The sequence below is a fragment of the Trachypithecus francoisi genome, unplaced genomic scaffold, assembly GCF_009764315.1.
Source record: "Trachypithecus francoisi isolate TF-2019V2 unplaced genomic scaffold, Tfra_2.0 Lachesis_group0, whole genome shotgun sequence".
NCBI classification, from domain to species: domain Eukaryota; kingdom Metazoa; phylum Chordata; class Mammalia; order Primates; family Cercopithecidae; genus Trachypithecus; species Trachypithecus francoisi.
This window is the reverse complement of record NW_022681453.1, coordinates 16581847-16608066: the sequence shown is the minus strand read 5'-3', so window position 1 is coordinate 16608066 and position 26220 is coordinate 16581847. Positions and strand designations below refer to the sequence as shown.

General features: G+C 48.2%; 1 protein-coding gene across 3 annotated transcripts in view; it reads left to right on the top strand.

The window, feature by feature from the left end:
* SLC25A20 (solute carrier family 25 member 20) overlaps window positions 1-26220 on the top strand; it is a 43531-nt gene that overhangs the window by 5511 nt on the left and 11800 nt on the right. For all 3 annotated transcript variants that reach the window (XM_033206599.1, XM_033206609.1, XM_033206589.1), the window contains exons 2-4: window positions 925-1017; window positions 11594-11721; window positions 16929-17019. In XM_033206599.1, coding sequence (XP_033062490.1) covers window positions 925-1017; window positions 11594-11721; window positions 16929-17019 — 312 coding nt within the window. The remainder of the gene's footprint in view (window positions 1-924; window positions 1018-11593; window positions 11722-16928; window positions 17020-26220) is intronic.

Genomic DNA, 26220 nt, shown 5'->3' with positions numbered 1-26220 from the left:
AGATATGGAGAAATTGGGACCCTTCCTAGACTGCTTATGGGAATATAAAATGGTACAGCGACTTTGGAAAACAGTCTGGCAGTTCCTGAAAAGGTTTAAACAGAGTTAACATATAAGTTAGAAATTATGCTAGTGGATAAATACCTGTGATGGTGAATTTTGTGTGTCATCTTGACTAGGCCACAGAGTACCTAGATATTTGGTCTCACATTTTTCTGAGTGTACTTGTGAGGGTGGTTTTGAATGTTAATATTTGAATCTATAAACTGATTAAAGCTAATTGTCCTCCCTAATGTGAGTGGACCTCATCCGGTTGAAGGCCTAAGTAGACCAAAAGGCTGACTGATACTTCCCTGCAAGTAGGAGGGAACTCCTGCCTGAATACTTGAGGTGGGACATTAGTCTTTTCCTGCCTTCAGACTTGAACTGAATCTTTGGTTCTTTTTGGGTCTCAAACTTGCTGACTACAGATCTTGGGACTTCTCAACTTTCATAATTGTATGAGCTAATTGCTTATAATAAATCTCTTGATATATATCTCCTGTTGGTTCTGTTTCTCTGGAGTATTCTGACCAATACAATACTGAAGAGAAGTGAAAACATATATCCACACAAAAAACTTGTACACAAATGTTTATAGCAGCATTATTCATAATAATAAAAAAGGAAAAACACAAATGTCTATCAACTGATGAATAGGCAGGCATACAAAATGTGATTTATTCATACAATGGGATATTATTTGCTAATAAAAGGAATGAAGTACTAATGAAAGAGAAGTTTGAATCCAGCAGGTTAAGTGAATGCCAAAGACATGTACATAGGTACAGCCTTTCCTGTTCAGTTTGGTAGACAGTTGGGCCATTGCTGCTGACAGGCAGTTCTGATTCTGGTAGGTGACTGCATTTTAACTTCTGGTTTCAGGTCCGACTGCAGACACAGCCACCGAGTTTGCCTGGACAACCTCCCATGTACTCTGGGACCTTTGACTGTTTCCGGAAGACTCTTTTTAGAGAGGTTGGTATCTGGTGCTGGGCATCCTCTTACTCAGAACACATTCATGGGGTTGGTTTGTTACCCCCAAGGAGAGTAAGGTAACTGTGGTTCTGCTGGTCAGCTGGCTCACAGCTGCTGCTCCTTCACCACGCCACCCTGCGCCCCCCGTTGTCATCTGCTTTGGAGTCTCTGATAGTTCTAGCTACTGTTTTATATAGATGACTCAAGCTAATAAAATGGTTCTCTCTTTTGGAAGATGGAATTTAGACCACAGAGAACTAGTGAGTAATAATTGAGGTGTGAAATGGAAGAAAAAGTACATCTGAGCTGGGCGTGGTGGCTCACGCCTCTAATCCTAGCACTTTGTGGGCCAAGGCAGGTGGATCACTTGAGGTCAGGAGTTCAAGACCAGTTTGGGCAACGTGTAGAGAGTGTCATCTCTACAAAAAATGCAAAAATTAGATGGGCGTGGTGGCGCGTGTACATCTGTAGTCCCAGCCACTCAGGTGATTGAGGTGGAGGATCACTCCACCAGGAGGTAGAGGTTGCAGTGAGCCAAGATTGCACCACTGCACTCCAACCTGGGTGACAGAGTGAGACCCTGCCTGAAAAAAAAAAAAAGGCCAAGCATTGTGGCTCACGCCTGTAATCCCAGCACTTTGGGAGGCCAAGGTGGGTGGATTGCCTGAGTTCAGGAGTTCGAGACCACCCTGGCCAACACAGTGAAACCCCATCTCTACTAAAAATACAAACATTAGCTGGGCATGGTGGCATGTGCCTGTAGTCCCAGCTACTTGGGAGACTGAGGCACGAGAATTGCTTGAACCAGGAGGGAGAGGTCCAGCCCTATGGGGCTTAGCGGGTGTTTTCCCCATGTCGGAGACGAGGATTATAAGAAAGACACAAGACAAAGAGATAAAAAGAAAACAGCTGGGCCCGGGGACCACTACCACCAAGACGCGGAGATCTTTTTTTTTTTTAATTTTTTTTTTTTTTTTTTTTTGAGACGGAGTCTCGTTCTGTCGCCCAGGCTGGAGTGCAGTGGCGCGATCTCGGCTCACTGCAAGCTCCGCCTCCCGGGTTCACGCCATTCTCCTGCCTCAGCCTCCCGAGTAGCTGGGACTACAGGCGCCCGCCACCTCGCCCGGCTAGTTTTTGTATTTTTAGTAGAGACGGGGTTTCACCAGGTTAGCCAGGATGGTCTCGATCTCCTGACCTCGTGATCCGCCCGTCTCGGCCTCCCAAAGTGCTGGGATTACAGGCTTGAGCCACCGCGCCAAGACGCGGAGATCTTTAGTGGCCTCTAATGGCTGGGCGCGCTATTTATTGACTACAAGACAAGGGGGCGGCCGGGCGTGGTAGCTCATGCTTGTAATTCCAGCACTTTGGGAGGCCGAGGCGGCTGGATCATGAGGTCAGGAGATCAAGACCATACTGGCTAACACGTTGAAACCCCATCTCCAGGCCGGGCGCGGTGGCTGAAGCCTATAATCCCAGCACTTTGGGAGGCCAAGACGGGTGGATCACGAGGTCAGGAGATCGAGACCATCCTGGCTAACACGGTGAAACCCCGTCTCTACTAAAAAATACAAAAAACTAGCTGGGCGAGGTGGCGGGCGCCTGTAGTCCCAGCTACTCTGGGAGGCTGAGGCAGGAGAATGGCGTGAATCGGGAGGCGGAGCTTGCAGTGAGCTGAGATCCGGCCACTGCACTCCAGCCCCGGCGACAGAGTGAGTGACTCCGTCTCAAAAAAAAAAAAAAAGGAAAAAAAAAGAAACCCCATCTCCACTAAAAATACTAAAAATTAGCTGGGTGTGGTGGCGGGCGCCTGTAGTCCCAGCTACCCAGGAGGCTGAGGCAGGAGAATGGCATGAACCTGGGAGGCGGAGTTTGCAGTGAGCCAAGATCATGCCACTGCACTGTAGCCTGGGCAACAGAACGAGACTCGTCTCAAAAAAAAAAAAAAAAAAGGCAAGGTGACAGGGTAAGGAGGGTGAGTTGTCCAAGTGATTGATAAGGTCAAGCAAATCACGTGATCATGGGACAGTGGGGCCCTTCCCTTTTAGGTACCGAAGCAGAGAGGGAAGGCAGCATACGTCAGCATTTTCCTCTATGCACTTGTAAGAAAGATCAGGCCGGGCACGGCAGCTCACGCCTGTAATCCCAGCACTTTGGGAGGCCGAGGCGGGTGGATCAGGAGGTTAGGAGATTGAGACCATCCTGGCTAACACGGTGAAACCCCGTCTCTACTTAAAAAAATACAAAAAATTAGCTGCGCATGGTGGTGGGCGCCTGTAATCCCTGCTACTCAGGAGGCTGAGGCAGGAGAATGGCATGAACCTGGGAGGCGGAGCTTGCAGTGAGTCAAGATTGCGCCACTGCACTCAGCCTGGGTGACAAAGTGAGATCAAAGAGGAACCGGGAGTATGGGAGGAACATGAAAGTGGACAAGGAGTGTGACCACTGAAGCACAGCATCACAGGGAGGGGTTTAGGCCTCCGGATAACTGTGGACAGGCCTGGATAATATCCAGCCTCCCACAAGAAGTTGGTGGAGTAGAGTGTTCCCTGACTCCTCCAAGGAAAGGAGACTCCCTTTCATGGTCGGCTAAGTAACGGGTGCCTTCCCAGGCACTGGCATTACTGCTTGACCAAGGAGCCCTTAAGCGGCCCTTGTACGGGCGTGACAAGAGGGCTCACCTCTTGCCTTCTTGGTCACTTCTCACAATGTCCCTTCAGCACCTGACCCTATACCTGCTGGTTATTTAAAATAAAAAGAAAAAATAAAATGTACACCTGCATTCGGATCAGTCAGTTTGTTAGGGATCCATGTCAGAAGTGCCTGTGAATGAAGTCTGAAGGAAAAGTCAGCCAGTCCTGAAACACTGAGAGAAGCTATCCGAGTCTCTAGTTCCCCTAGACAGGGACATTAAATTGGTTTGGAGTTATTATTATATACATATTTTTTGAGACAGAGTCTCACTCTGTCACCCAGGCTGGAGTACAGTGGCATGAAGTTGGCTCACTGCAACCTCTGCCTCCCAGGCTCAAATGATTCTCCTGCCTCAGCTTCTCGAGTAGCTGGGATTACAGGCATGTGCCATCATGCCTGGCTAATTGCACTCCATCCTGGGCAAAAAGGATAAAACTCTGTCTCAAAATAATAATAATATTAATAATAATAACAATAAATAACTTCATTAACACAGGACTTAAAGACCTCATTGAGATCTTTTCCTTTGCTTCCTAAAATATAACTTTTTTTTTTTTTTTTTTTTGAGATGGAATTTTGCTTTTGCTGCCCAGACTGGAGTACAATGGCACAATCTTGGCTCACTGCAACCTCTTGAACCATCTCCTTGGTTCAAGTGATTCTCCTGCCTCAGCTTCCTGAGTAGCTGGGATTATAGGCATGCACCACCATGCCTGGCTAATTTTATATTTTTAGTAGAGATGGGGTTTCTCCATGTTGGTCATGCGGGTCTCAAACTCCTAACCTCAAGTGATCTGCCTGCCCCGGCCTCCCAAAGTGCTGGGATTACAGGCGTAAGCCACCGCGCCTGGCCTAAAATATAACTGTTTTATTTTAATTTTTTTTCCTCTTTTTTTTTTTTTTTTTTTGAGACAGAGTCTCGCTCTGCCGCCCAGGCTGGAGTGCTGTGGCCAGATCTCGGCTCACTGCAAGCTCCGCCTCCTGGGTTCACGCCATTCTCCCGCCTCAGCCTCCCGAGTAGCTGGGACTACAGGTGCCCGCCACCTCGCCCAGCTAATTTTTTTTGTATTTTTTAGTAGAGACGGGGTTTCACCGTGTTAGCCAGGATGGTCTCGATCTCCTGACCTCGTGATCCGCCCGTCTCGGCCTCCCAAAGTGCTGGGATTACAGGCTTGAGCCACTACGCCCAGCCTATTTTAATTTTTTTGAGACGGAGTCTTGCTCTGTCGCCCAGGCTGGAGTGCAGTGGCATGATCTCGGCTCACTGCAAGCTCCGCCTCCTGGGTTCATGCCATTCTCCTGCCTTAGCCTCCCGAGTAGCTGGGACTACAGGTGCCCGCCACCACGCCTGGCTAATTTTTTCTTTTTTTTTTTTTTTTTTTTTTGAGACGGAGTCTTGCTCTGTCGCCAGGGCTGGAGTGCAGTGGCCGGATCTCAGCTCACTGCAAACTCCGCCTCCCGGGTTCACGCCATTCTCCTGCCTCAGCCTCCCGAGTAGCTGGGACTACAGACGCCCGCCACCTCACCCGGCTAGTTTTTTGTATTTTTTAGTAGAGACGGGGTTTCACAGTGTTCGCCAGGATGGTCTCGATCTCCTGACCTCGTGATCCGCCCGTCTCGGCCTCCCAAGTGCTGGGATTACAGGCTTGAGCCACCGCGCCCGGCCTTTTTCTATTTTTTTTTTTTTTTTTTTTTGAGACGGAGTCTTGCTCTGTCGCCGGGGCTGGAGTGCAGTGGCCTGATCTCAGCTTACTGCAAGCTCCGCCTCCTGGGTTTACGCCATTCTCCTGCCTCAGCCTCCGGAGTAGCTGGGACCACAGGCGCCCGCTACCTCGCCCGGCTAGTTTTTTGGATTTTTTAGTAGAGACGGGGTTTCACCATGTTAGCCAGGATGGTCTCGATCTCCTGACCTCGTGATCCGCCCGTCTCGGCCTCCCAAAGTGCTGGGATTACAGGCTTGAGCCACCGCGCCCGGCCAATTTTTTCTATTTTTAGTAGAGGTGGGGTTTTCCCTTGTTAGCCAGGATGGTCTCAATCTCCTGACCTCGTGATCCACCCGCCTCGGCCTCCCAAAGTGTTGGGATTACAGGCGTGAGCCAGCGCGCCCGTCCCTAAAATATAACTTTCATATAAACACTCTATTATACTCTATAAATTTATAGCCTTGATTAAATATACGGAAACTAAGTAGTTGTCATCCAGATTAAAAAGGGGGTGATGGTAAATGATGGACTCAGCCTTGGAGAAGTTGTTCCCAGGATCCCTGTAGGACTTGGGTGCAGAAGAAAGATCTTTTTAAAATATTTATTTATTTATTTAGAGACAGAGTCTTGTTCTGTTGCCCAGGCTGGGGTGCAGTGGCGCGATCTCAGCTCACTACAAACTCTGCCTCCCGGATTCAAGCGGTTCTCCTGCCTCAGCCTCCCGAGTAGCTGGGATTAGAGGCATCTGCCACCATGCCTGGCTAATTTTTGTGTTTTTAGTAGAGATGGGGGTTTCACCATGTTGGCCAGGCTGGTCTCAAACTCCTGACCTTGTGATCTGCCCACCTCGGCCTCCCAAAGTGCTGGGATTCCAGGCATGAGCCACTGCGTCTGGCTTAGAAAGAAGATCTTGAGGTAGTGCCTGCCCAACTGTCCTTGAGTGAGGTGGTGCTACCCTTTTTTTTTTTTTTTCGAGATGGAGTCTTGTTCTGCCACTCAGACTGGCATGCAGTGGTGCAATCTCGGCTCACTTCAACCTCCGCCTCCTGGGTTCAAGCGATTCTCCTGCCTCAGCCTCCCAAGTAGCTGGGATTACAGGCACCTGCCACAATGCCCAGCTAATTTTTATATTTTTAGTAGAGATGGGTTTCGCCATGTTGGCCAGCTGGTTTCAATCTCCTGAGCTCAGGTGATCTGCCTGCCTCAGCCTCCCAAAGCGCTGGGATTACAGATATGAGCACCATGCCTGGGCTGCCCTTTCTTCTTTTTCTTCGTTGTCTTCTTCTTCTTTTTTTTTTATGGAGTCTCATTCTGTCACCCAGGTTGGAGTACAGTGGCACGATCTCAGCCCACTGCAACCTCTGCCTCCCGGGTTCAAGTGATTCTCCCTGCCTCAGCCTCCCAAGTAGCTGGTATTACAAGCGCCTGCCACTACACCCAGCTAATTTTTGTATTTTTAGTAGAGATGGGGTTTCGCCATAGTGGCCCAGCTGTTCTTGAACTCCTGACTTTTGATCTGCCCTCCTTGGCCTCCCAAAGTGCTGGGATTACAGGCGTGAGCCATGGCACCTGGCCTTGTCCTTTCTTCTTTAAACTCCTCCTCCTTACATCTCTAGTGTCTAGGCTGGAGTCTGATCAGTTTCTGATGGAGGTTCTAGGCTTCAGGTCCACTCAGAGTCCTCTACCCTTACAGAAGGAAGGTAGGCTTACCTGCTTCTTGGTCGTTAGATGTTATTGAGCACCTGCCTAGGGGTGGGCAATGTGCTGGGTCCTGGAGTCGTGGTGAGAATGTCTTGTATAAACCCAAGTCTTTGAAGAGTTGAATAGGCTTCCTTAGTCCATATTTGTGCATGTCCTGGTTTTTGCTGTGCCAGATTTGAGCTTTCTGCTCTCTGGAGCTGCCAGGCAGGGGTCTGTAGGTTGTGCTACATGGAACTGGGTTGGCCATTTTAGTGGAAGGAAAACTAGAAAAGTTGTTCAGGAGGAATGGGCTTGACCTCTCAGGACCTGCTCATCCTTTTAGTTCATGTAGGGAGCTGTGGGAATGGCTTTGAGTGGACTTCGTCATATGCTGCTTTTGTAGATCTTCCTCAGATCTCTGTCCTTTTCCCATTTACTGCCTCTATACTTTGTTCTTGGAGTCCACCTGCAGCCTGTAGCAGTTTAGGCTTTTGCAGGAATTAGGAGGAATGCTGACAGGTACAGTTGTGCTCCTTTGATTCTGAAAAGAAAGTTTGGATACCCAGGGTCTGCAGTGAGGCAGGTTCTTCAGCCTGGGTCTGTGGAGCCTTCCCAGTGTGCAGCCTCACCCTGATTCTCCTGCTACTCTCTATAAGGATCAACTTTAAAAGTTTTTGTATTTGTTTTTAAAAAATGGTTTTGAGATGGGGTCTCGCTATTTTACCTAGGCTGGTCTTGAACTCCTGAGCTCAAGTGATCCTCCCATCTCAGCCTCCTGAGTACCTGGGATTATAGTCCCTGATACAGGCACTTCATTTGTGTTTTTTTGAGATGGAGTCTTGCTCTGTCACCCAGGCTGGAGTGCAATGGCACGATCTCGGCTCACTGCAAGCTCCGCCTCCTAGGTTTATGCCATTCTTCTGCCTCAGCCTTCCGAGTAGCTGGGACTACAGGCGCCCGCCACCTCGCCCAGCTAGTTTTTTGTATTTTTAGTAGAGACGGGGTTTCACTGTGTTAGCCAGGATGGTCTCGATCTCCTGACCTCGTGATTCGCCCGCCTCGGCCTCCCAAAGTGCTGGAATTACAGGCTTGAGCCACCTCGCCCGGCCTCTTCATTTGTTACTGAGAAGCTTATAACAAAGTAACAAAGTGATATTTATCTCTTCCCTTCGTTCTCCAGAGGCAACTACTTTCAATTTTTTCAGTTGTTTATGCTGTTCCCACCTATCTACATAATACACATTTACTATTATTTTTATTTATTTATTTTTTTGTTTGAGATGGAGTTTTTTTGTTTTTTTTTTTTGAGACGGAGTCTCACTCTGTCGCCCAGGCTGGAGTGCAGTGGCTGGATCTCAGCTCACTGCAAGCTCCGCCTCCCAGGTTCACGCCATTCTCCTGCCTCAGCCTCCCGAGTACCTGGGACTACAGGCGCCCGCCACCTTGCCCGGCTAGTTTTTTGTATTTTTTAGTAGAGACGGGGTTTCACCGTGTTAGACGGAGTTTTACTCTTGTGACCCAGGCTGGAGTGCAATGGCACAATCTCGGCTCACCACAACCTCTGCCTCCCAGGTTCAAGCCCGTCTTCTGCCTCAGCCTCCCTAGTAGCTGGGATTACAGGCATGTGCCACCACGCCTGGCTAATTTTGTATTTTTAGTAGAGACGGGGTTTCTTCATGTTGGTCAGGCTGGTCGTGAACTCCCGACCTCAGATCTGCCTGCCTCGGCCTCCCAAAGTGCTGGGATTACAGGTGTGAGCCACTGTGCCTGGACATTGCTGTTATATTTTATACATTTATATATTGTTTAGCTACCTATTTGTGGTAGATTATTTTATATTTTAGCTCTTATACTCCCTATCCCCTCCTTCTGCCCTGTCCATCCATATGATTTTATCACTCTTTGTGGTTTAATCCAATTTACCATTTTCATGATTACAACTTTATATATATTTTTTCTATTAATTAAGTGTGAAGTATGATGTGCATTCCATTCCTTGTGTAACTTTTTGTTTCCCTTGGGATTGGGTTAATTGTGTTAAATCTTTTGTTTGTTTGTCTTTGAATCACTGTCTCTGTCATTCTGTACCCTAAATCCTCTGTAGTGTACGTTTCTGTTTAGTTTGCTACACACTTCTAAGGAGTTATTTTCTGTTGTTCTAGTGTGTGTTGTTTTGTTCTGTTTTAGTTTTAGTTTAATTTTGTTTTTGTTTTTTTTTCTTTTGAGACGGAGTCTCGCTCTGTCGCCCAGGCTGGAGTGCAGTGGCCGGATCTCAGCTCACTGCAAGCTCCGCCTCCTGGGTTTACGCCATTCTCTGGCTTTACGCCATTCTCTCGCCTCAGCCTCCCGAGTAGCTGGGACTACAGGTGCCCGCCACCTTGCCCGGCTAGTTTTTTTGTATTTTTTTAGTAGAGACGGGGTTTCACCGTGTTAGCCAGGATGGTCTCGATCTCCTGACCTAGTGATCCGCCCGTCTCGGCCTCCCAAAGTGCTGGGATTACAGGCTTGAGCCACCGCGCCCGGCCTAATTTTGTTTTTTTGAGATGGAGTTTTGCTGTGTTGCCAGGCTAGAGTGCAGTGGCTCATCTTGGCTCACTGCAACCTTTGCCTCCCAGGTTCAAGCGATTCTCGTGCCTCAGCTCCTGAGTAGCTGGGATTACAGGCATGCACCACCACACACAGCTAATGTTTGTATTTTTAGTAGAGACGGGGTTTCACCGTGTTGGCCAGGATGGTCTTGGTCTCCTAACCACATGATACGCCTGCCTTGGCCTCCCAAAGTGCTGGCATTACAGGCATGAGCTACTGCACCCGGCCTGGTTCTGTTTTTCTTGCAAATATCACTTTTGGAGTCCTATACTCTGCTGTGGACTGACTGTTTCCCAGGTCCACTGCACCCAGTGCCATCCTAGAAACCCACTTCATCTCTCTTGGACTGGCCCCCTGGTCTCCCAGGTCCTGAATCTTCCTCCTTGTTTACTACCTTGTTTGGTAGGGTATTTATGTATTTGTCTGTCTGTCTAATTATTTATTGGTTACTATGTAATTCACTTTCTTTTTTTTTTTTTTTTTTTCCTGGAGATGGGGTCTCACTCTGTCACCCAGGGTGGAGTACAATGGCAAGATCATAGCTCACTGCAGACTTGAACTTCTTGGCTCAAGTTATTCTCCCAACTCAGCCTTCTGACTACCTAGGACTACAGGCACACACTACCATGTTTGGCTAACTTTTATTTTGTATTTGTTTTTGTAGAGACACAGTCTTGCTATGCTGCCCAGGCTCAGCTTCCCTTTCATTACTAAACTGCACTAGTGAAAATTGCTGTGCAGTTCTAACAAAATTCTCATCTTAATATCTAGAAAATTTAAAACATTTCCTTAGTCACTTGTAATCTTACCCCAAAGAAGGTAGATCACATCGTGTATCCTGTTTTGTAGCCCTTTTTTTAACTTAATAATCTCTTCTCGTGTTATAATGTGATTTATAGAGTTTATAATTTATCTCCTATTTGGCAGCTTTTGTTTTTTCCCCCCAAATTTTGGTACCTTATAAATGCCTGAGGTTATTTTTACACCTCTGAGTATTTCCCTAGAGTAAATTCCTTGCAATAGATTTTCCACACAAAAAAATTTCCAGGTGAAAGAGTATGCTACATATTGGCAGATTGCTGGCCGGGTGCAGTGGCTCACACCTATAATCCCAGCACTTTAATAGGCCAAGGCAGGAGGATCACTTGAGCCCAGGAGTTCGAGACCAGTTTGGGCAACATGGCAAAACCCTGTCTCTACAAAAAATAGAAAAATTAGCTGGTCATGGTGACGCACGCCTATAGTCCCAGTTACTTGGGAGGCTGAGATGGGAGGATCACTTGAGCCCAGGGGATCAAGGCTGTGATGAGCTGTGATTGCACCACTGCATCCCAGCCTGGGTGACAGAGTGAGACCCTGTCTGAAAAAAAAATCCCCCAAAACAAAAACAGATTGCCTTTGAGAATGGAAACTGCCTTCAGTTTCTCCAGCAATACATAATAGGATAATTATTTCTGATAAATGTGGGAGATATTCTTCCATTTAAAGTTCTCCTTGTGGCCAGGTGCAGTGGCTCATGCCTGTAATCCCAGCACTTTGGGAGGCCGAGGCGGGCGGATCACCAGGTCAGGAGATCAAGACCATCCTGGCTAACACAGTGAAACCCTGTCTCTACTAAAAAAATACAAAAATTAGCTGGGCGTGGTGGCAGGCGCCTCAGGAGGCTGAGGGAGGAGAATGGCGTGATCCCAGGAGGCGGAGCTTACAGTGAGCCAAGATCATGCCACTGCACTCCAGCCTGGGCGACAGAGCGAGACTCTGTCTCAAAAAAATAAAAAATAAAAATAAAGTTCTGCTTGCTTCAAGAAGAGGTGAAGGAAGCCACAGGTTAGAGGACACACTGCTTTCCTCTTTCAGTGATTTAAAAGGTGGTGGTGTCTGTAAACAGCTTCTGCTTCTGTGATTCCTTGCAGGGCATCAGGGGGCTATATCGGGGAATGGCTGCCCCTATCATCGGGGTCACTCCCATGTTTGCTGTGTGCTTCTTTGGGTTTGGTTTGGGGAAGAAACTACAACAGAAACACCCAGAAGATGTGCTCAGGTGAGTACTTACAGGTCAGGAGCACTCGCTGGGTTTGGTTTGGGGAAGAAACTACAACGGAAACACCCAAAAGATGTGCTCAGGTGAGTACTTACAGGTCAGGAGCACTCGCTGTTCTGCCTGGTAGTGTGACATGGGTTAAATTAAAGAAACTTGGGCAGGGCATGGTGGCTCACACCTGTATTCCTAGCACTTTGGGAGACTGAGGCGGGTAGATCACCTGAGGTCAGGAGTTCGAGTCCAGCTTGGCCAACATGGCAAAACCCTGTCTCTACTAAAAATACAAAAAAATTAGCTGGGCACTGTGGCGGGCACCTGTAATCCCAGCTACTTGGGAGGCTGAGGCAGGAGAATTGCTTGAACCTGGGAGGCGGAGGTTGCAGTGAGCCGAGATGGCACCACTGCACTGCAACCTGAGCAACAGAGCAAGACTCTGTCTAAAAAAAACAAAAAAAGAACCTTGGTGGGTCCTCCTGGGCCCCTAAGCCTGACTCCTGGGAGTTTTTTTTTCTTTCTTCTCTGAGACAGAGTTTTGCTCTTTTTGCTCAGGCTGGAGTACAATGGCATGATCTCAGCTCACTGCAACCTCCGCCTCCCAGGTACAAGCAATTCTCCTGTCTTAGCCTCCCAAGTAGCTTGGATTACAGGCATGCGCCACCACACCTGGCTAATTTTTTTTGTATTTAGTGGAGAGGGGGTTTCACCACATTAGGCTGCTCGCGAACTCCTGACCTCAGGTGATCCACCTGCCTCGGCCTCCCAAAGTGCTGGGATTTCAGGTGTGTGCCACTGCACCTGGCCCAACTCCTGGGAGTTATACATGAAGGAGTACTTGAGTTTTAAATTTTTTTTGATTTTTAATTTTTTTTTTGTTTGAGACTGAGTCTCGCTCTGTTGCCCAGGCTGGAGTGCAGTGGCGTAATCTCGGCTCACTGCAAGCTCCGCCTCCCCAGTTCTCGCCATTCTCCTGCTTCAGCCTCCCTACTAGCTGGGACTACAGGTGCCTGCCACCACGCCCCGGTAATTTTTTTTTTTTTTTTTTGTATTTTTAGTAGAGATGGAGTTTCACCATGTTAGCCAGGATGGTCTCGATCTCCTGACCTTGTGATCTGCACCCCTTGGCCTCCCAAAGTGCTGGGATTACAGGCGTGAGTCACTGCACCTGGCCCAAGTACTTGAGTTTTTGAGATGGGGTCTTTGTCACCCAGGCTGGAATGCAGTGGTGCAATCATGACTCACTAAAACCTTGAATTCCTGGGCTCAAGTGATTCTTCTGCCTCAGCCTCCCAAGTAGCTGGGACTACAGGCACACACCACCACTCTGGGCTAATTTTTAAATTTTTTTGTGAAATGGGGGCAGGTCTCATTATCTTGCCCAGGCTGGTCTTGAACTCCTGGAGCCAAGCAATTCTCTTGCCTCGGCCTCCCAAAGGGCTAGGATTACAGGTGTGAGCCACCACACCTGAACAGTTTTTCATATTTCTTTTATAAGGTAGTATCAATCATTGGAGAGATTTGTAATACCAACCTCACGAGGCTGTTGAGAGGTCTGAATGCTTAAATATGTGTAACATGTCATAGGCAGCACTTGGTGCTGCCCTAAAGACAAGAGCAGCCTTTCTATCACCTGATTGAAGGTTCCAACTTTTGTTGTGCTTCATTTTTACAACATGTTAATATGACTATAAAGATTTCAGGTATTGGTTTCTGTGTTAAAGTGGAATAAGTTAATGTGTTTTCCTTTAATAAACTTTAAGAAGTTGGATTTGGGTATGAAGAGGCACCTGAGACAGAATTATAGTTCAGAATTTACAAAGTAGTGAAAACAGAGGCTTCTCAGGATGCAGGGGAATTCTGAGTGGAAATATTGGGTGAAAATGTATCCACAATCTGAGCTGTGCAGGGTGCCAACCCCTGGGGGGGGGTTATAGGCAGTATAGGAGCTACAAAGGCTGGCCTGCCCTCAGATCCGGGAGCTCAAGAGAGGAAGCCCAGGGTGCCATGCAGTTGTATTCTGTCACCACTCTAGGCCACAGCAGGCTGAGTGAGGGTCTAGGATGTAGATGGAGGTGCTTGTAGAGTGAAACTCTATTTCTAGGATCCTTGTGACCCTCTGAATGTCCCTAGATTCTATAAATAGCCGCAAGTGGCCTGAAATGTGGGTGGGGTTGTTTTGGAGCTGCATTTGCCCATTGGTAGTCCTTGTGTCACACGGACACATGTCCTCTCTGAACGCCTGTGCTTTTTTTTTTCTTTTGAGACGGAGTCTCGCTCTGTCGCCAGGCTGGAGTGCAGTGGCGTGATCTCGGCTCACTGCAACCTCCGCCTCCCGGATTCAAGCAGTTCTCCTGCCTCAGCCTCCTGAGTAGCTGGGACTACAGGCGAGTGCCACCATACCCAGCTAATTTTTGTACTTTTAGTAGAGATGGGATTTCACCATGTTAGCCAGAATGGTTTCGATCCCTTGACCTCGTGATCTGCCTGCCTCGGCCTCCCAAAGTGCTGGGATTACAGGTGTGAGCCACCGTGCCCGGCCCTGAGCGCCTGGTCTTTTAGCATATGTGCCAGCTCATGGATGTATCAGGGCCATGCATGACCCCTGTGGGGTCACTTCTGGTACTTTGGTCTATGGGCTGTGTTCCTGTACAGTCACATCAGCACTCAGAGAAACAGTCTTCCTGACTGTACAAAGTTAAGACACTCAGGACCCCACTCCCACAATCCTGTCACCCCTGCTGTGTTCACCTCCCTGTAATGCTGTTTGGGGATGGTATAGAAAGGAGTGTTACCAGGGCCTTGGTGTGGAAGTCCAGGAGGGTCCAGCTCTCAAAGGTGCCTCCCTGGGATGGAGATGGGGGTGGGGAGTGGGAGAATAGGCCAGGCAGCCATTGAGTGTCCACATGATGCCCTGTGCACACACAGAGATCCTATTCAGAGACAGTCTCCAGTCCCAAGAGATGAGGTTTGCTGAGCCTAGGGTTGGGCATTATGGGGAAAATGGAGCATGTTGGTCTCATAGGGAGAATTTAGTTGCTGAGAGGATTCCTCAGGGATAGCCATGTGAACTGGGACTGTGAAGATGGCCGTGTTGGAAAGCAAGTCTCTTGACTGTTCAACAGTCACCTTGGCTGTGTGCCTGAGGTAGATGCATGAGCCCTGCCTGGGGTGAATGCAGGGAGAAATAGGGCTGTTGAAACTGGTGCCCTGCCTGGAGTGAACTCTTTACAGTGGATGTCCCTCTACCCCCATTTGGCATCTGTTCATAAGCTCCTTGCTGGATGGGACTGACCTGAAGGCTCAGTTGTTGGAGGCTTGGGGTCAAGAGTGCACTGAAGCTTAGGACAGTATGTGAAGTTTTTCAGTAACAGTTACTAAGTTGTGGGACTCTGTTGAAATGCTGAACGTAACTTTGTGCCCCATTGCCTCCAAACCATGCTGGTATTGCTAATCCCAGAAAGAAAAGGAGGTAGCCAGGCATGGTGGCTCACGCCTGTAATCCCAGCACTTTGGGAGGCCAAGGCAGGAGGATCACTTGAGCCCAGGAGTTCGAGACCAATCTGGGCAACATGATGAAACTCTGTCTCTACAAAAATGCAAAAATCAGCCCGCCTTGCCTGTAGTCTCAGCTACTCAGGAGGTTGAGGTGGGAAGGTCACTTGAGCCCAGGAGGTGGAGGTTGCAGTGAGCTGAGATTGTGCCACTGCACTCCAGCCTGGACAAGAGCGAGATTTTGTTTCAAAAAAAAAAAAGGGCTGGGCACGGGGGCTCATGTTGTAACCCTAGCACCCTGGGAGGCCGAAGTGAGTGGATCACTTGAGGTCAGGAGTTTGAGGCCATCCTAGCCAACATGGTGAAACTCCGTTGCTACTGAAAATACAAAAATTAGCTGGGTGTGGTGGCAGGTTCCTGTAATCCCAGCTACTCGGGTCCTGAGGCAGCAGAATTGTTTGAACCCAGGAGGTGGAGGTTGCAGTGAGCTGAGATCGCTTCACTACACTCCAGCCTGGGGACAGAGTGAGACCGTGTCTCAAAACAAACACAAACAAACAAACAAAAAGAAGAAAGAAAAGAAAAGGAGATGCCAGAGGTGGCACAGACAGCTTGGGGTGTTAGATGGGTAGGAGCCTCAGACTGCTGTTTATACTCAGGGTTGTTCATTCTGTGGGGGCCAGAGTGAAGACCCATACCTCTTGCCACTGGGGGACTATTTCCCTGTACAGGGGCCACAGGACCTGTCATGCCTGCCTGGGTATCATCCCTGTCTGGTCCTTTCTCAGCATCTTACAGCACATTGCGTGCAGTTGACTTGGCTATCCCTTAGCCTTTAGAGGTGGCCACAGCCATCCTCCTTGGCCTTGAAGCTGTCCTGCTTGAGTCTTGGCTTAGAGTGTTCTCAGGCCCTTGGTAATCCAGGGGAAGTGAGACTGGAGGGGAACTACTGGGGTAGGTTAAAGTCCAGATCTTGGGTTACAGACTTCCCCCTCAAAAACCCCAGCACATTAACTATGGGGAATTGAGGCTCAGAGAGGCCTGGAAACTTGTCCATAGTCACTGTGCCTGGCAGGCGCATGGATGGAAACTGTGTTTTACTATAAAACTTCTCTTGGCCGGGCGCGGTGGCTCAAGCCTATAATCCCAGCACTTTGGGAGGCCGAGATGGGCGGATCACGAGGTCAGGAGATCGAGACCATCCTGGCTAACACGGTGAAACCCCGTCTCTACTAAAAAATACAAAAAGCTAGCTGGGCGAGATGGCGGACACCTGTAGTCCCAGCTACTGGGGAGGCTGAGGCAGGAGAATGGTGTAAACCCGGGAGGCGGAGCTTGCAGTGAGCTAAGATCCGGCCACTGCACTCCAGCCGGGGCAACAGAGCGAGACTCTGTCTCAAAACAAACAAACAAACAACAAACAAACAAAAAAAAAACTTCTCTTACAGGTCAGGGATTCAGAGCGTACACCGCATGGGGTGGGCCTTGTGACCAGACTCCCATTGCTCTTGCCAGTGAGACCCTTGCTCTGGGAAATTTGACATTAAAATATACCTAGAACTGAGTTTTTGTGCGAAATCTAATTCATTTGTGGCTAGGCTTCTACCCAGTCCAAGTACTTATTTTTTTCTTGCAAAACTGTCCTTTTTGCTGGGATTGGCCTCTGTCCTCAGTGGTTAGTCACAGGTGCTTGCTTCTGGTTTTTGTTTTCAATGCAGCTATCCCCAGCTGTTTGCAGCTGGGATGTTATCTGGTGTATTCACCACAGGAATCATGACTCCTGGAGAACGGATCAAGTGCTTATTACAGGTAAGGTTGTGATTGGAGGGGAAATAGCTAGCTTTTTCCTTTCAGTTTATAATTTCATGTGCATATTTATGTCCTTTCACCCTTTGTAGAGGCTTCAGGGTCGGGTGCAGTGGCTCACACCTGTAATCCTAGCACTTTGGGAGGCCCGGGTGCGAGGATTGCCTGAGCCCACGAGTTAAAGACCAGCCTGGGGGCCAGGTGCAGTGGCTCATGCCTGTAATCCTAGCACTTCGGGAGGTCGAGGTGGGCAGATCACCTAAGGTCAGGAGTTCGAGACCAACCTGACCAACATGGTGAAACCCCGTCTCTACTAAAAATACAAAAATTAGCCAGGAGTGGTGGTGCATGCCTGTAATACCAGCTACTTGAGAGGCTGAGGCAGGAGAATCACTTGAATCCAGGAGGCAGAGTTTTCAGTGAGCCGAGATCATGCTATTGCACTCCAGCCTGAGCAACAAGAGCAAAACTCCATCTCAAAAACAAAAAGAAAAACCAAACAATACAGAACAACGATGTTATATGAATGGAATTGTACAGTATATAAAGTCTTCGGATTGGCTTGTTTTTTGTTTTTGTTTTTGTTTTTTGTTTTTAGATGGAGTCTTGCTCTTATCGCCCAGGCTGGAGTGCAATGGCATGATCTTGGCTCACTGCAACCTCCTCCTCCCAGGTTCAAGTGATTCTCCTGCCTCAGCCTCCCCAGTAGCTGGGATTACAGCACCTGACACCATGTCCTGCTAATTTTTGTATTTTTAGTAGAGACAGGGTTGCACCATGTTGGCCAGGATGGTCTCAAACTCCTGACTTCAGGTGATCCACCCACCTTGGCATCCCAGAGTGCTGGGATTACAGGCGTGAGCCACCACGCCTGGCCTGGATTGGCTTTTTAAATTTTTTTATTTCTTTCTTTATTTTTGAGACAGGGTCTGGCTCTCTGTCACCCAGTCTCTGTAGTACAGTGGCTGGACTCAGCACACTGCAGTCTCTGCCTCCTGTGATGAAGCCATTCCTACCTCAGGCTCCTGAGTATCTGAGACTACAGGTGTGCGTCACCATGCCCTGCTAGTTTTGTTTACTTTTTTAGAGATGGGGTTTTACCATGTTGCCCAGGCTGGCCTTGAAACGCCTGAGCTCAAGCGATCTGCCTGCCTTGGCCTCCCAGTGTGCTGGGATTATAGGCATGAGCCATCATGCCCAGCATGGAATGGATTTTAAACAGCATTGGCCAGGCACGGTGGCTCACACCTGTAATCCCCGCACTTTGTGAGGCCGAGGCGGGTTGTTCACCTGACGTCAGGAATTCGAGACCTGCTTGGCCTACATGGAGAAACCCCGTCTCTACTAAAAATACAAAAATTAGCCGGGTATGGTGGTGCATGCCTGTAATCCCAGCTATTCGGGAGGCTGAAGCACGAGAATTGCTTGAACCCGGGAAGCAGAGGTTGCAGTGAGCCAGGATCGTGCCACTGTACTCCAGCCTGGGTGACAAAGCAAAAAAATAAACAAAAAATAAAAATAAAAAATAAATAAATAGGCCAAGCGTGGTGACTCACGCCTGTAATCCCAGCACTTTGGGAGGCTGAGGGGGGTGGATCACGAGGTCAGGAGTTCAAAACCAGCCTGGCCAAGATGGTAAAACCCCCATCTCTATGAAGAATACAAAAATTAGCCGGCCGTGGTAGCAGGCGTCTGTAATCCCAGCTACTTGGGAGGCTGAGGTAGAGAATTGCTTGAACCTGGAAGGCGGAGATTGCAGTGAGCCGAGATCGTGCCGCTGTACTCCAGCCTGAGCAACAGAGTGAGACTCTATCTCAAAAATAAATAAATAATAAATAAATAAACTCAGTATAATTTTTTTTTTTTTTTTTTTCTGAGATGGAGTCTCATTCTGTTGCCCAGGCTGGAGTACAGTGGCACAGTCTCGGTTCACTGCAACCTCCGCTTCCTGGTTTCAAGTGATCCTCCTGCCTCAGCTTCCTGAGTAACTGAGATTACAGGCATGCACCACCAAGTCCGGCTAATTTTTGTATTTTTAGTAGAGATGGGGGCTGGGCGGGGCGGGGGCGGGTCTCACCATGTTAGCCAGCCTGGTCTTGAACTCCTGACCTTAGGTGATCCTCCTGCCTCTGCCTCCCAAAGTGCTGAGATTATAGGCATGAGCCACCATGCCCAGCCCTCAGCATAATTTTCTAGAGATTCATTCGGATTATCACATATATGAATACTGCATTCATTTTTATTGCTGAATAGTAGTCATGGTGTGGATTATCATAATTTAACTATTCTTCCACCTAACAGCATCTGTGTTGTTTCTAGTTTGAGGTTTTTAGGAATAAAGATGCTATAAACATTTGTATACACAGGCTTTTGTCAGAAAGTAAGTCTTCATTTCTCCATTTCTCTGGGATAAATGCCTAGGAATGCAATTGTTGAGTTTTCTTGTAGTTGTATCTCTAGTTTAGTTGTTTTTTTTTTTTTTTTTCGGACAAGGTCTCACTCTGTTGCCTAGACTGGAGTGCAGTGGTGTGATCATAGCACAATGTAACGTTGATCTCCTGGGCCTAAGTGATCCTCCCGCCTCAACCTCCCAAGTAGCTGGGACTACAGGTGTGTTCCTCCATGCCGAGTTAATTTTTTATTTTTATTTATTTATTTAGAGATGGAGTCTTGCTCTGCTGCCCAGGCTAGAGTGCAATGGCACGATCTCAGCTCACCATGACCTCCTCCTGCCGAGTTCAAGCGATTCTTTTGCCTCAGCCTCGAAGGTAGCTGGGATTACAGGCATGCGCCATCATGCCTGGTTAATTTTTGTATTTTTAGTAGAGACAAGGTTTCGCCATGTTGGCCAGGCTAGTCTTGAAGTCCTGACCTCACGTGATTGACCTGCCTCGGCCTCCCGAAGTGCTGGGATTATAGGAATGAGTCACCACGCTTGCCCTAAGTCTAAGAATTCTTTACTTAAACCTAGATCCTGAAGATTTTCTTGTATTTTTTTCTACACATTTTATTTTATTTTCAAGACATTATCTCACTCCGTCACCCAGGGTGGAGTGCAGTGGTGCGAACTCTCCTCACTGCAGCCTCTGCCTATTGGTTTCATGTGATTCTCCTGCGTCAGCCACCCAAGTAGCTGGGATTACAGGCACATACCACCATGCCCAGCTCATTTTTGTATTTGCAGTAGAGACGGGGTTTCTCCATGTTGGCCAGGCAGGTCTTTTTTTTTTTTCTGAGACGGAATCTTGCTCTGTCGCCAGGCTAGAGTGCAGTGGTGTGATCTCAGCTCACTGCAACCTCCGACTCCCTGGTTCAAGTGATTCTCCTGCTTCAGCCTCCTGAGTAGCTGGGATTACAGACATGCACAACCACGCCCAGCTAATTTTTGTATATTTAGTAGAGATGGGGTTTCACCATGTTGGCCAGGATGGTCTCGATCTCCTGACCTCGTGATCCGCCCTGCTTGGCCTCCCAAAGTGCTGGGATTACAGGCATAAGCCACTATGCCCAGCCGCCAGGCCAGTCCTGAACTCCTGGCCTCAAGTGATCCACCTACCTTGGCCTCCCAAAGTGCTAGGACTACAGGCATGAGCCACCACGCCTGGCATATTTTATTTTTTTGAGATGGAGTCTTGCTCTGTTGCCCAGGCTGGCGGGCAGTGGCGTGATCTTGGTCCATTGCAACCCCTGCCTCCCAGATTCAAGTGATTCTCCTGCCTCATCCTCCCCAGTAGCTGGGATTACAGGCACACACCACCACACCCAGCTAGCTTTTGTGTTTTTAGTAGAGTCGGGGTTTCACCATGTTGGCCAGGCTGGTCTCCAACTCCTGATGTCAGGTGATCTGCCCATCTTGGACTCCCAGAGTGCTGGGATTACAGACATGACCCACCACATCCGGGCCTTCTACAGGTTTTATTTATCATTTTATGTTTTACATTCAAGCCTGTGACCTCATTTGAGTCAACTTGTTTTTGTTTTTGAGACACGGTGTTACCCTATTGCCCAGGTTGAAGTGCGGTGGTAAAATCATGGCTCTCTGCAGCCTCAGCATCCTGCGCTCAAACAGTCCTTCTGCCTCATCCTCCTGAGTAGCTGGGATTACAGGCATGTGCCACCAAAAACAGCTAATTAAACACCTTTTTTTTTTTTTTGTAAGGATGGGGTCTTGCCATGTTGTTCAGGCTAATCTCAAACTCCTGGGCTCAAGCATTCCTCCTGCCTTGGCCTCCCAAAGTGCTGGGATTACAGGTGTGAGCAACCATGCCTGGCCAATTTTTGTATAATATATGAGTAGTAGGACAGAGTTCTTTTTTTTTTTTTTCTTTTACCTTTGACATCCGCTTATATCATTTATTGAAAAGACTGTCTTCATTCCACTGAATTGTGTTTACATCTTTTAAAAAATCAACTGGGGGCCAGGCACGGTGGCTCACACCTGTAATCCTAGCGCTTTGGGAGGCCAAAATGGGTGGATCACTTGAGGTCAGGAATTTGAGATTAGCCTGGCCAACATGGTAAAACCCTGGCTCTACTAAAAATACAAAATTAGCCAGGCATGGTGGCATGCACCTGTAATCCCAGTTACTTGGGAGGCTGTGGCAGGAGAATTGCTTGAACCTGAGAAGTGAAGGTTGCAATGAGCCAAGATTGTGCCACTGCACTCCAGCCTAGCCTGGGCGACAGAGCAATACTGTCTCAAGAAAAAAAAAACAAAAATCATTGGGCAGGTCAGGCACAGCAGTTCACACCTGTAATCCCAGCACTTTGAGAGGCCAAGGTGGTGGATTGCTTGAGCCCATGAGGCTGGGACCAGCTTGTGCGGCACAGCAAAACCCCATCTCTTAAAAAAAAAAAAAAATTAGCTGGGCATGGTGGTATGCACCTGTAGTCCCAGCTACTTGGGGGTGGTGAGGTATGAAGATCAACCCGGGAAGTGAAGGCTACAATGAGCCAGGATTGCGCCACTACATTAACCCCTAGGTGAAGGAGTGAGACCCCATCTCAAAAAAAAACCAATCAATTGGGCATATTTTTATGATCTGTTTCTCTCTCTCTTTTTTTTTTTTTTTTTTTTGAGATAGAGTTTCACTCTCTGTTGCCCAGGCTGGAGTGCAATGGTGTGATCTCAGCGCACCTCAACCTCTGCCTCCTGAGTTCAAGCTATTCTGCCTCACTCTCCTGAGTAGCTGGGATTACAGGCACGCACCACCATGCCAGGCTAATTTTGTATTCTTTTTTTTTTTTTTTTTTTTGAGACAGAGTCTTGCTCAGTCCCCCAGTCTGGAGTGCAGTGGCGCGATCTCGGCTCACTGAAAGCTCCGCCTCCCGGGTTCCCGCCATTCTCCTGCCTCAGCCTCCCAAGTAGCTGGGACTACAGGCGCCCGCCGCCATGCCCGTCTAATTTTTTGCATTTTTAGTAGAGACGGGGTTTCGCTGTGTTAGCCAGGATGGTCTCGATCTCCTGACCTCATGATCCGCCCGCCTCGGCCTCCCAAAGTGCTGGGATTACAGGCTTGAGCCACCGCGCCCGGCCTAATTTTGTATTCTTAGTAGAAATGGGGTTTCTTTTTTTTCTTTTTTTTTTTTTTGAGATGGAGTCTCGCTCTGTTGCCCGGGCTGGAGTCAGTGGCCGGATCTCAGCTCACTGCAAGCTCCGCCTCCCGGGTTTACGCCATTCTCCTGCCTCAGCCTCCGGAGTAGCTGGGACTGCAGGCGCCCGCCACCTCGCCCGGCTAGTTCTTTGTATTTTTTAGTAGAGGCGGGGTTTCACCGTGTTAGCCAGGATGGTCTCGATCTCCTGACCTCGTGATCCGCCCGTCTTGGCCTCCCAAAGTGCTGGGATTACAGGCTTGAGCCACTGCGCCCGGCCAGAAATGGGGTTTCTCCATGTTGGTCAGGCTGGTCGTGAACTCTCGACCTCAGGTGATCCACCCACCTCAGCCTCCTAGAGTGCTGGGATTACAGGCATGAGTCACTGCGCCCGGCCTTGTTTCTCTATTCTACACCATTTATCTATATGTCTGTCTCTTCACCAACACCACATAGTCTTGATAACTATAGCCATGTATAATAAACTTTGAAATTCAACAGACTTATTCCTCTCACTTGATTCTCTTTTTTTTTTAAATTGTTCTAGCCTCCTAGAACAATTTTCTATTCCCTTGCCTTTCCACATAAATTGTAGGATAATTTAGAAAATTTAGAAAAATCTTGCTGATATTTTGATAGGAATTATGTTAAATGTATAGATCAATTCGGGCAGAATTGACACCTTTATTATTTTGAATCCTCCAATCCAGGAAGAATGGTATATCTTTCCATTTATTTAAAAATCTGATTTCTGGCCAGGCATAGTGGCTCACACATATAATCCCAGCATTTTGAGAAGCTGAGGCAGGTGGATCACATGAGGCCAGCAGTTTGAGACCAGCCTGGCCAATTTGGCAAAATCCTGTGTCTAATAAAAATACAAAAATTAGCCATGCATGGTGTTGCAGGTCTGTAATCCCAGCTACATTGGTGGCTGAGGCACGAGAATCACTTGAACCCGGGAGGTGGAGGTTGCAGTGAGCCGAGATCACACCGCTGCACTCCAGCCTGGGTGACAGAGTGAGACCCTATCTCAAAAAAAAAAAAAAAAAAAAGGAATCTGATTTCTGGCCACACTTGGTGGCCTGTCATCCTAGCACTTTGGGAGGCCAAGGCAGGTGGATCGCTTGAGCTCAGGTGTTTGAGACCAGCCTGGACAATATAGTGAAACCCCATCTCTTAAAAAAAAAAAAAAAATTAGCTGGGCGTGGTGTTGTGTTCCTGTAGTCCCAGCTACGTGGTGAGCTAGGGTGGGAAGATAGCTTGAACCCAGGAGATGACAAAGTTGAGATACTGTCTCAAAAGAAAAAAAAAAAAAAAAGAAAAGAAAAAAAGAAATCTGATTTCTTTCATCAGAATTGTGTAGTTAGTTTTCAGCACATAAACCCTGTACAGGTTTTCTTACATTTACACCTAAGTGTTTCTTTTTCTGTTTGCCTTGTAAAATGGTGTTGTAAATGATACTATAATTTTATTTGGTTGTCCACATGTTCATTGCTTGTTTGGGAAACACAATGGATTGATTTTTGTATAATCTTGTATCCTACACCTTCTGAACTTCCTTATTAGTTCTATGATTTTTTTTTTTTTTTTTTTTTTTTGAGACGGAGTCTTGCTCTGTCGCCCAGGCTGAAGTGTAGTGGCCGGATCTCAGCTCACTGCAAGCTCCGCCTCCCGGGTTTACACCATTCTCCTGCCTCAGCCTCCCGAGTAAGCTGGGACTACAGGCGCCCGCCACCTCGCCCGGCTAGTTTTTTGTATTTTTTAGTAGAGACGGGGTTTCACCGTGTTAGCCATCTCCTGACCTCGTGATCCGCCCGTCTCGGCCTCCCAAAGTGCTGGGATTACAGGCTTGAGCCACCGCGCCCGGCCAGTTCTATGATTTTTTTTTTAAGATTCCTTGGGATTTCCTACATAGACAACCATGTCATTTGGAAATAGGGACAGTTTTATTTAAGAAATTTTTTTTTTTTGAGACAGGGTGTCACTCTCTTGCCTAGGTGTGTGATCTTGGCTCACTCACTGCAACCTCCGCCTCCTGGGTTCAAGCAATTCTCCTGCCTCATCCTCCCAAATAGCTGGGACTATAGGTTCATGCCATCACCACTGGCGAATTTTTGTATTTTTTGGTAGATTGGGTTTCGCCATGTTGGCCAGGCTGGTCTCAAATTCCTGACCTCAAGTGATCATCTGCCTTGGCCTCCCAAAGTGCTGGGGTTATAGGCGAGAGCCACCATGCCAAGCCTGTTTCCTCTTTTTTGAGGCAATACCTAGGCTGAAGTGCAGAGGCAGGATCACAGCTAACTGTAGCTTGATCTCCCAGGCTCAGGCGATCCTCTCTACCTAGCCCCTGGGTAGCTGGGACTATAGACATGATCACCATGCCTGGCTAATTTTTTAGTTTTTTTGTAGAGATAGGCTCTTCCTTTGTTATCCAGGCTGGTTTCAAACTCCTGGGATCAAGCAATCTGCCCACCTTGACCTTCTCAAGTGCTGGAATTACAGGTATGAGCCACCATGCCTGGCTCCTTTTCTTCTTTCTCTTTTTTCTTTTTTTTTTTTGAGACGGTGTCTCGCTCTGTTGCCCAGGCTGGAGTGCAGTGGCTGGATCTCAGCTCACTGCAAGCTCCGCCTCCCGGGTTTACACCATTCTCCTGCCTCAGCTTCCCGAGTAGCTGGGATTACAGGCGCCCGCCACCTTGCCTGGCTAGTTTTTTTGTATTTTTTAGTAGAGACGGGGTTTCACCGTGTTAGCCAGGATGGTCTTGATCTTCTGACCTCATGATCCGCCCATCTTGGCCTCCCAAAGTGCTAGGATTACAGGCTTGAGCCACCGCACCCGGCCTCTTTCTCTTTTTTCTAGAGACAGAGTCTCACCCTGCTTGTTTGCTGCTCTGCTGCCTGGCTGGAGTGTAGTGGTCTGATAATGGCTCACTGCATCCTCAAACTCTTGGGTTCAAGTGATCTTCCTGCCTCAGCCTCCTATTAGCTGGCACTACAGGTGTCACCTGGCCTGGCTAACAAAAAGAGTGACCCTGCCCGGCCACCCTGCTTGTTTCTTTTTTTTTTTGAGGCGGAGTCTCGCTCTGTCGCCCGGACTGGAGTGCAGTGGCCAGATCTCAGCTCACTGCAAGCTCCGCCTCCCGGGTTTACGCCATTCTCCTGCCTCAGCCTCCCGAGTAGCTGGGACTATAGGCGCCCGCCACCTCGCCCGGCTAGTTTTTGTATTTTTATTAGAGACGGGATTTCACCGTGTTAGCCAGGATGGTCTCGATCTCCTGACCTCGTGATCCGCCCGTCTTGGCCTCCCAAAGTGCTGGGATTACAGGCTTGAGCCACCGTGCCCGGCCCGCCCTGCTTGTTTCTATCAAGGATGACCTGTGCTCCTGCTTGATCCCAGGCCTCTTTGTGCACTGGATCCCATCCCCTCTTGCCCAGACACAGACATTGTTTTCTTTTTTTCCCCTCAGCCACTGACATCAGTTTTTGCTCTCCACTTGATCATTCTCGTCGGGAATAAAGGCATAAATATGCTTGCATTTTTCATCTTAAAAGTACAAACTTTGGGCCTGGCGCGGTGGCTCACTCCTGTAATCCCAGCACTTTGGGAGG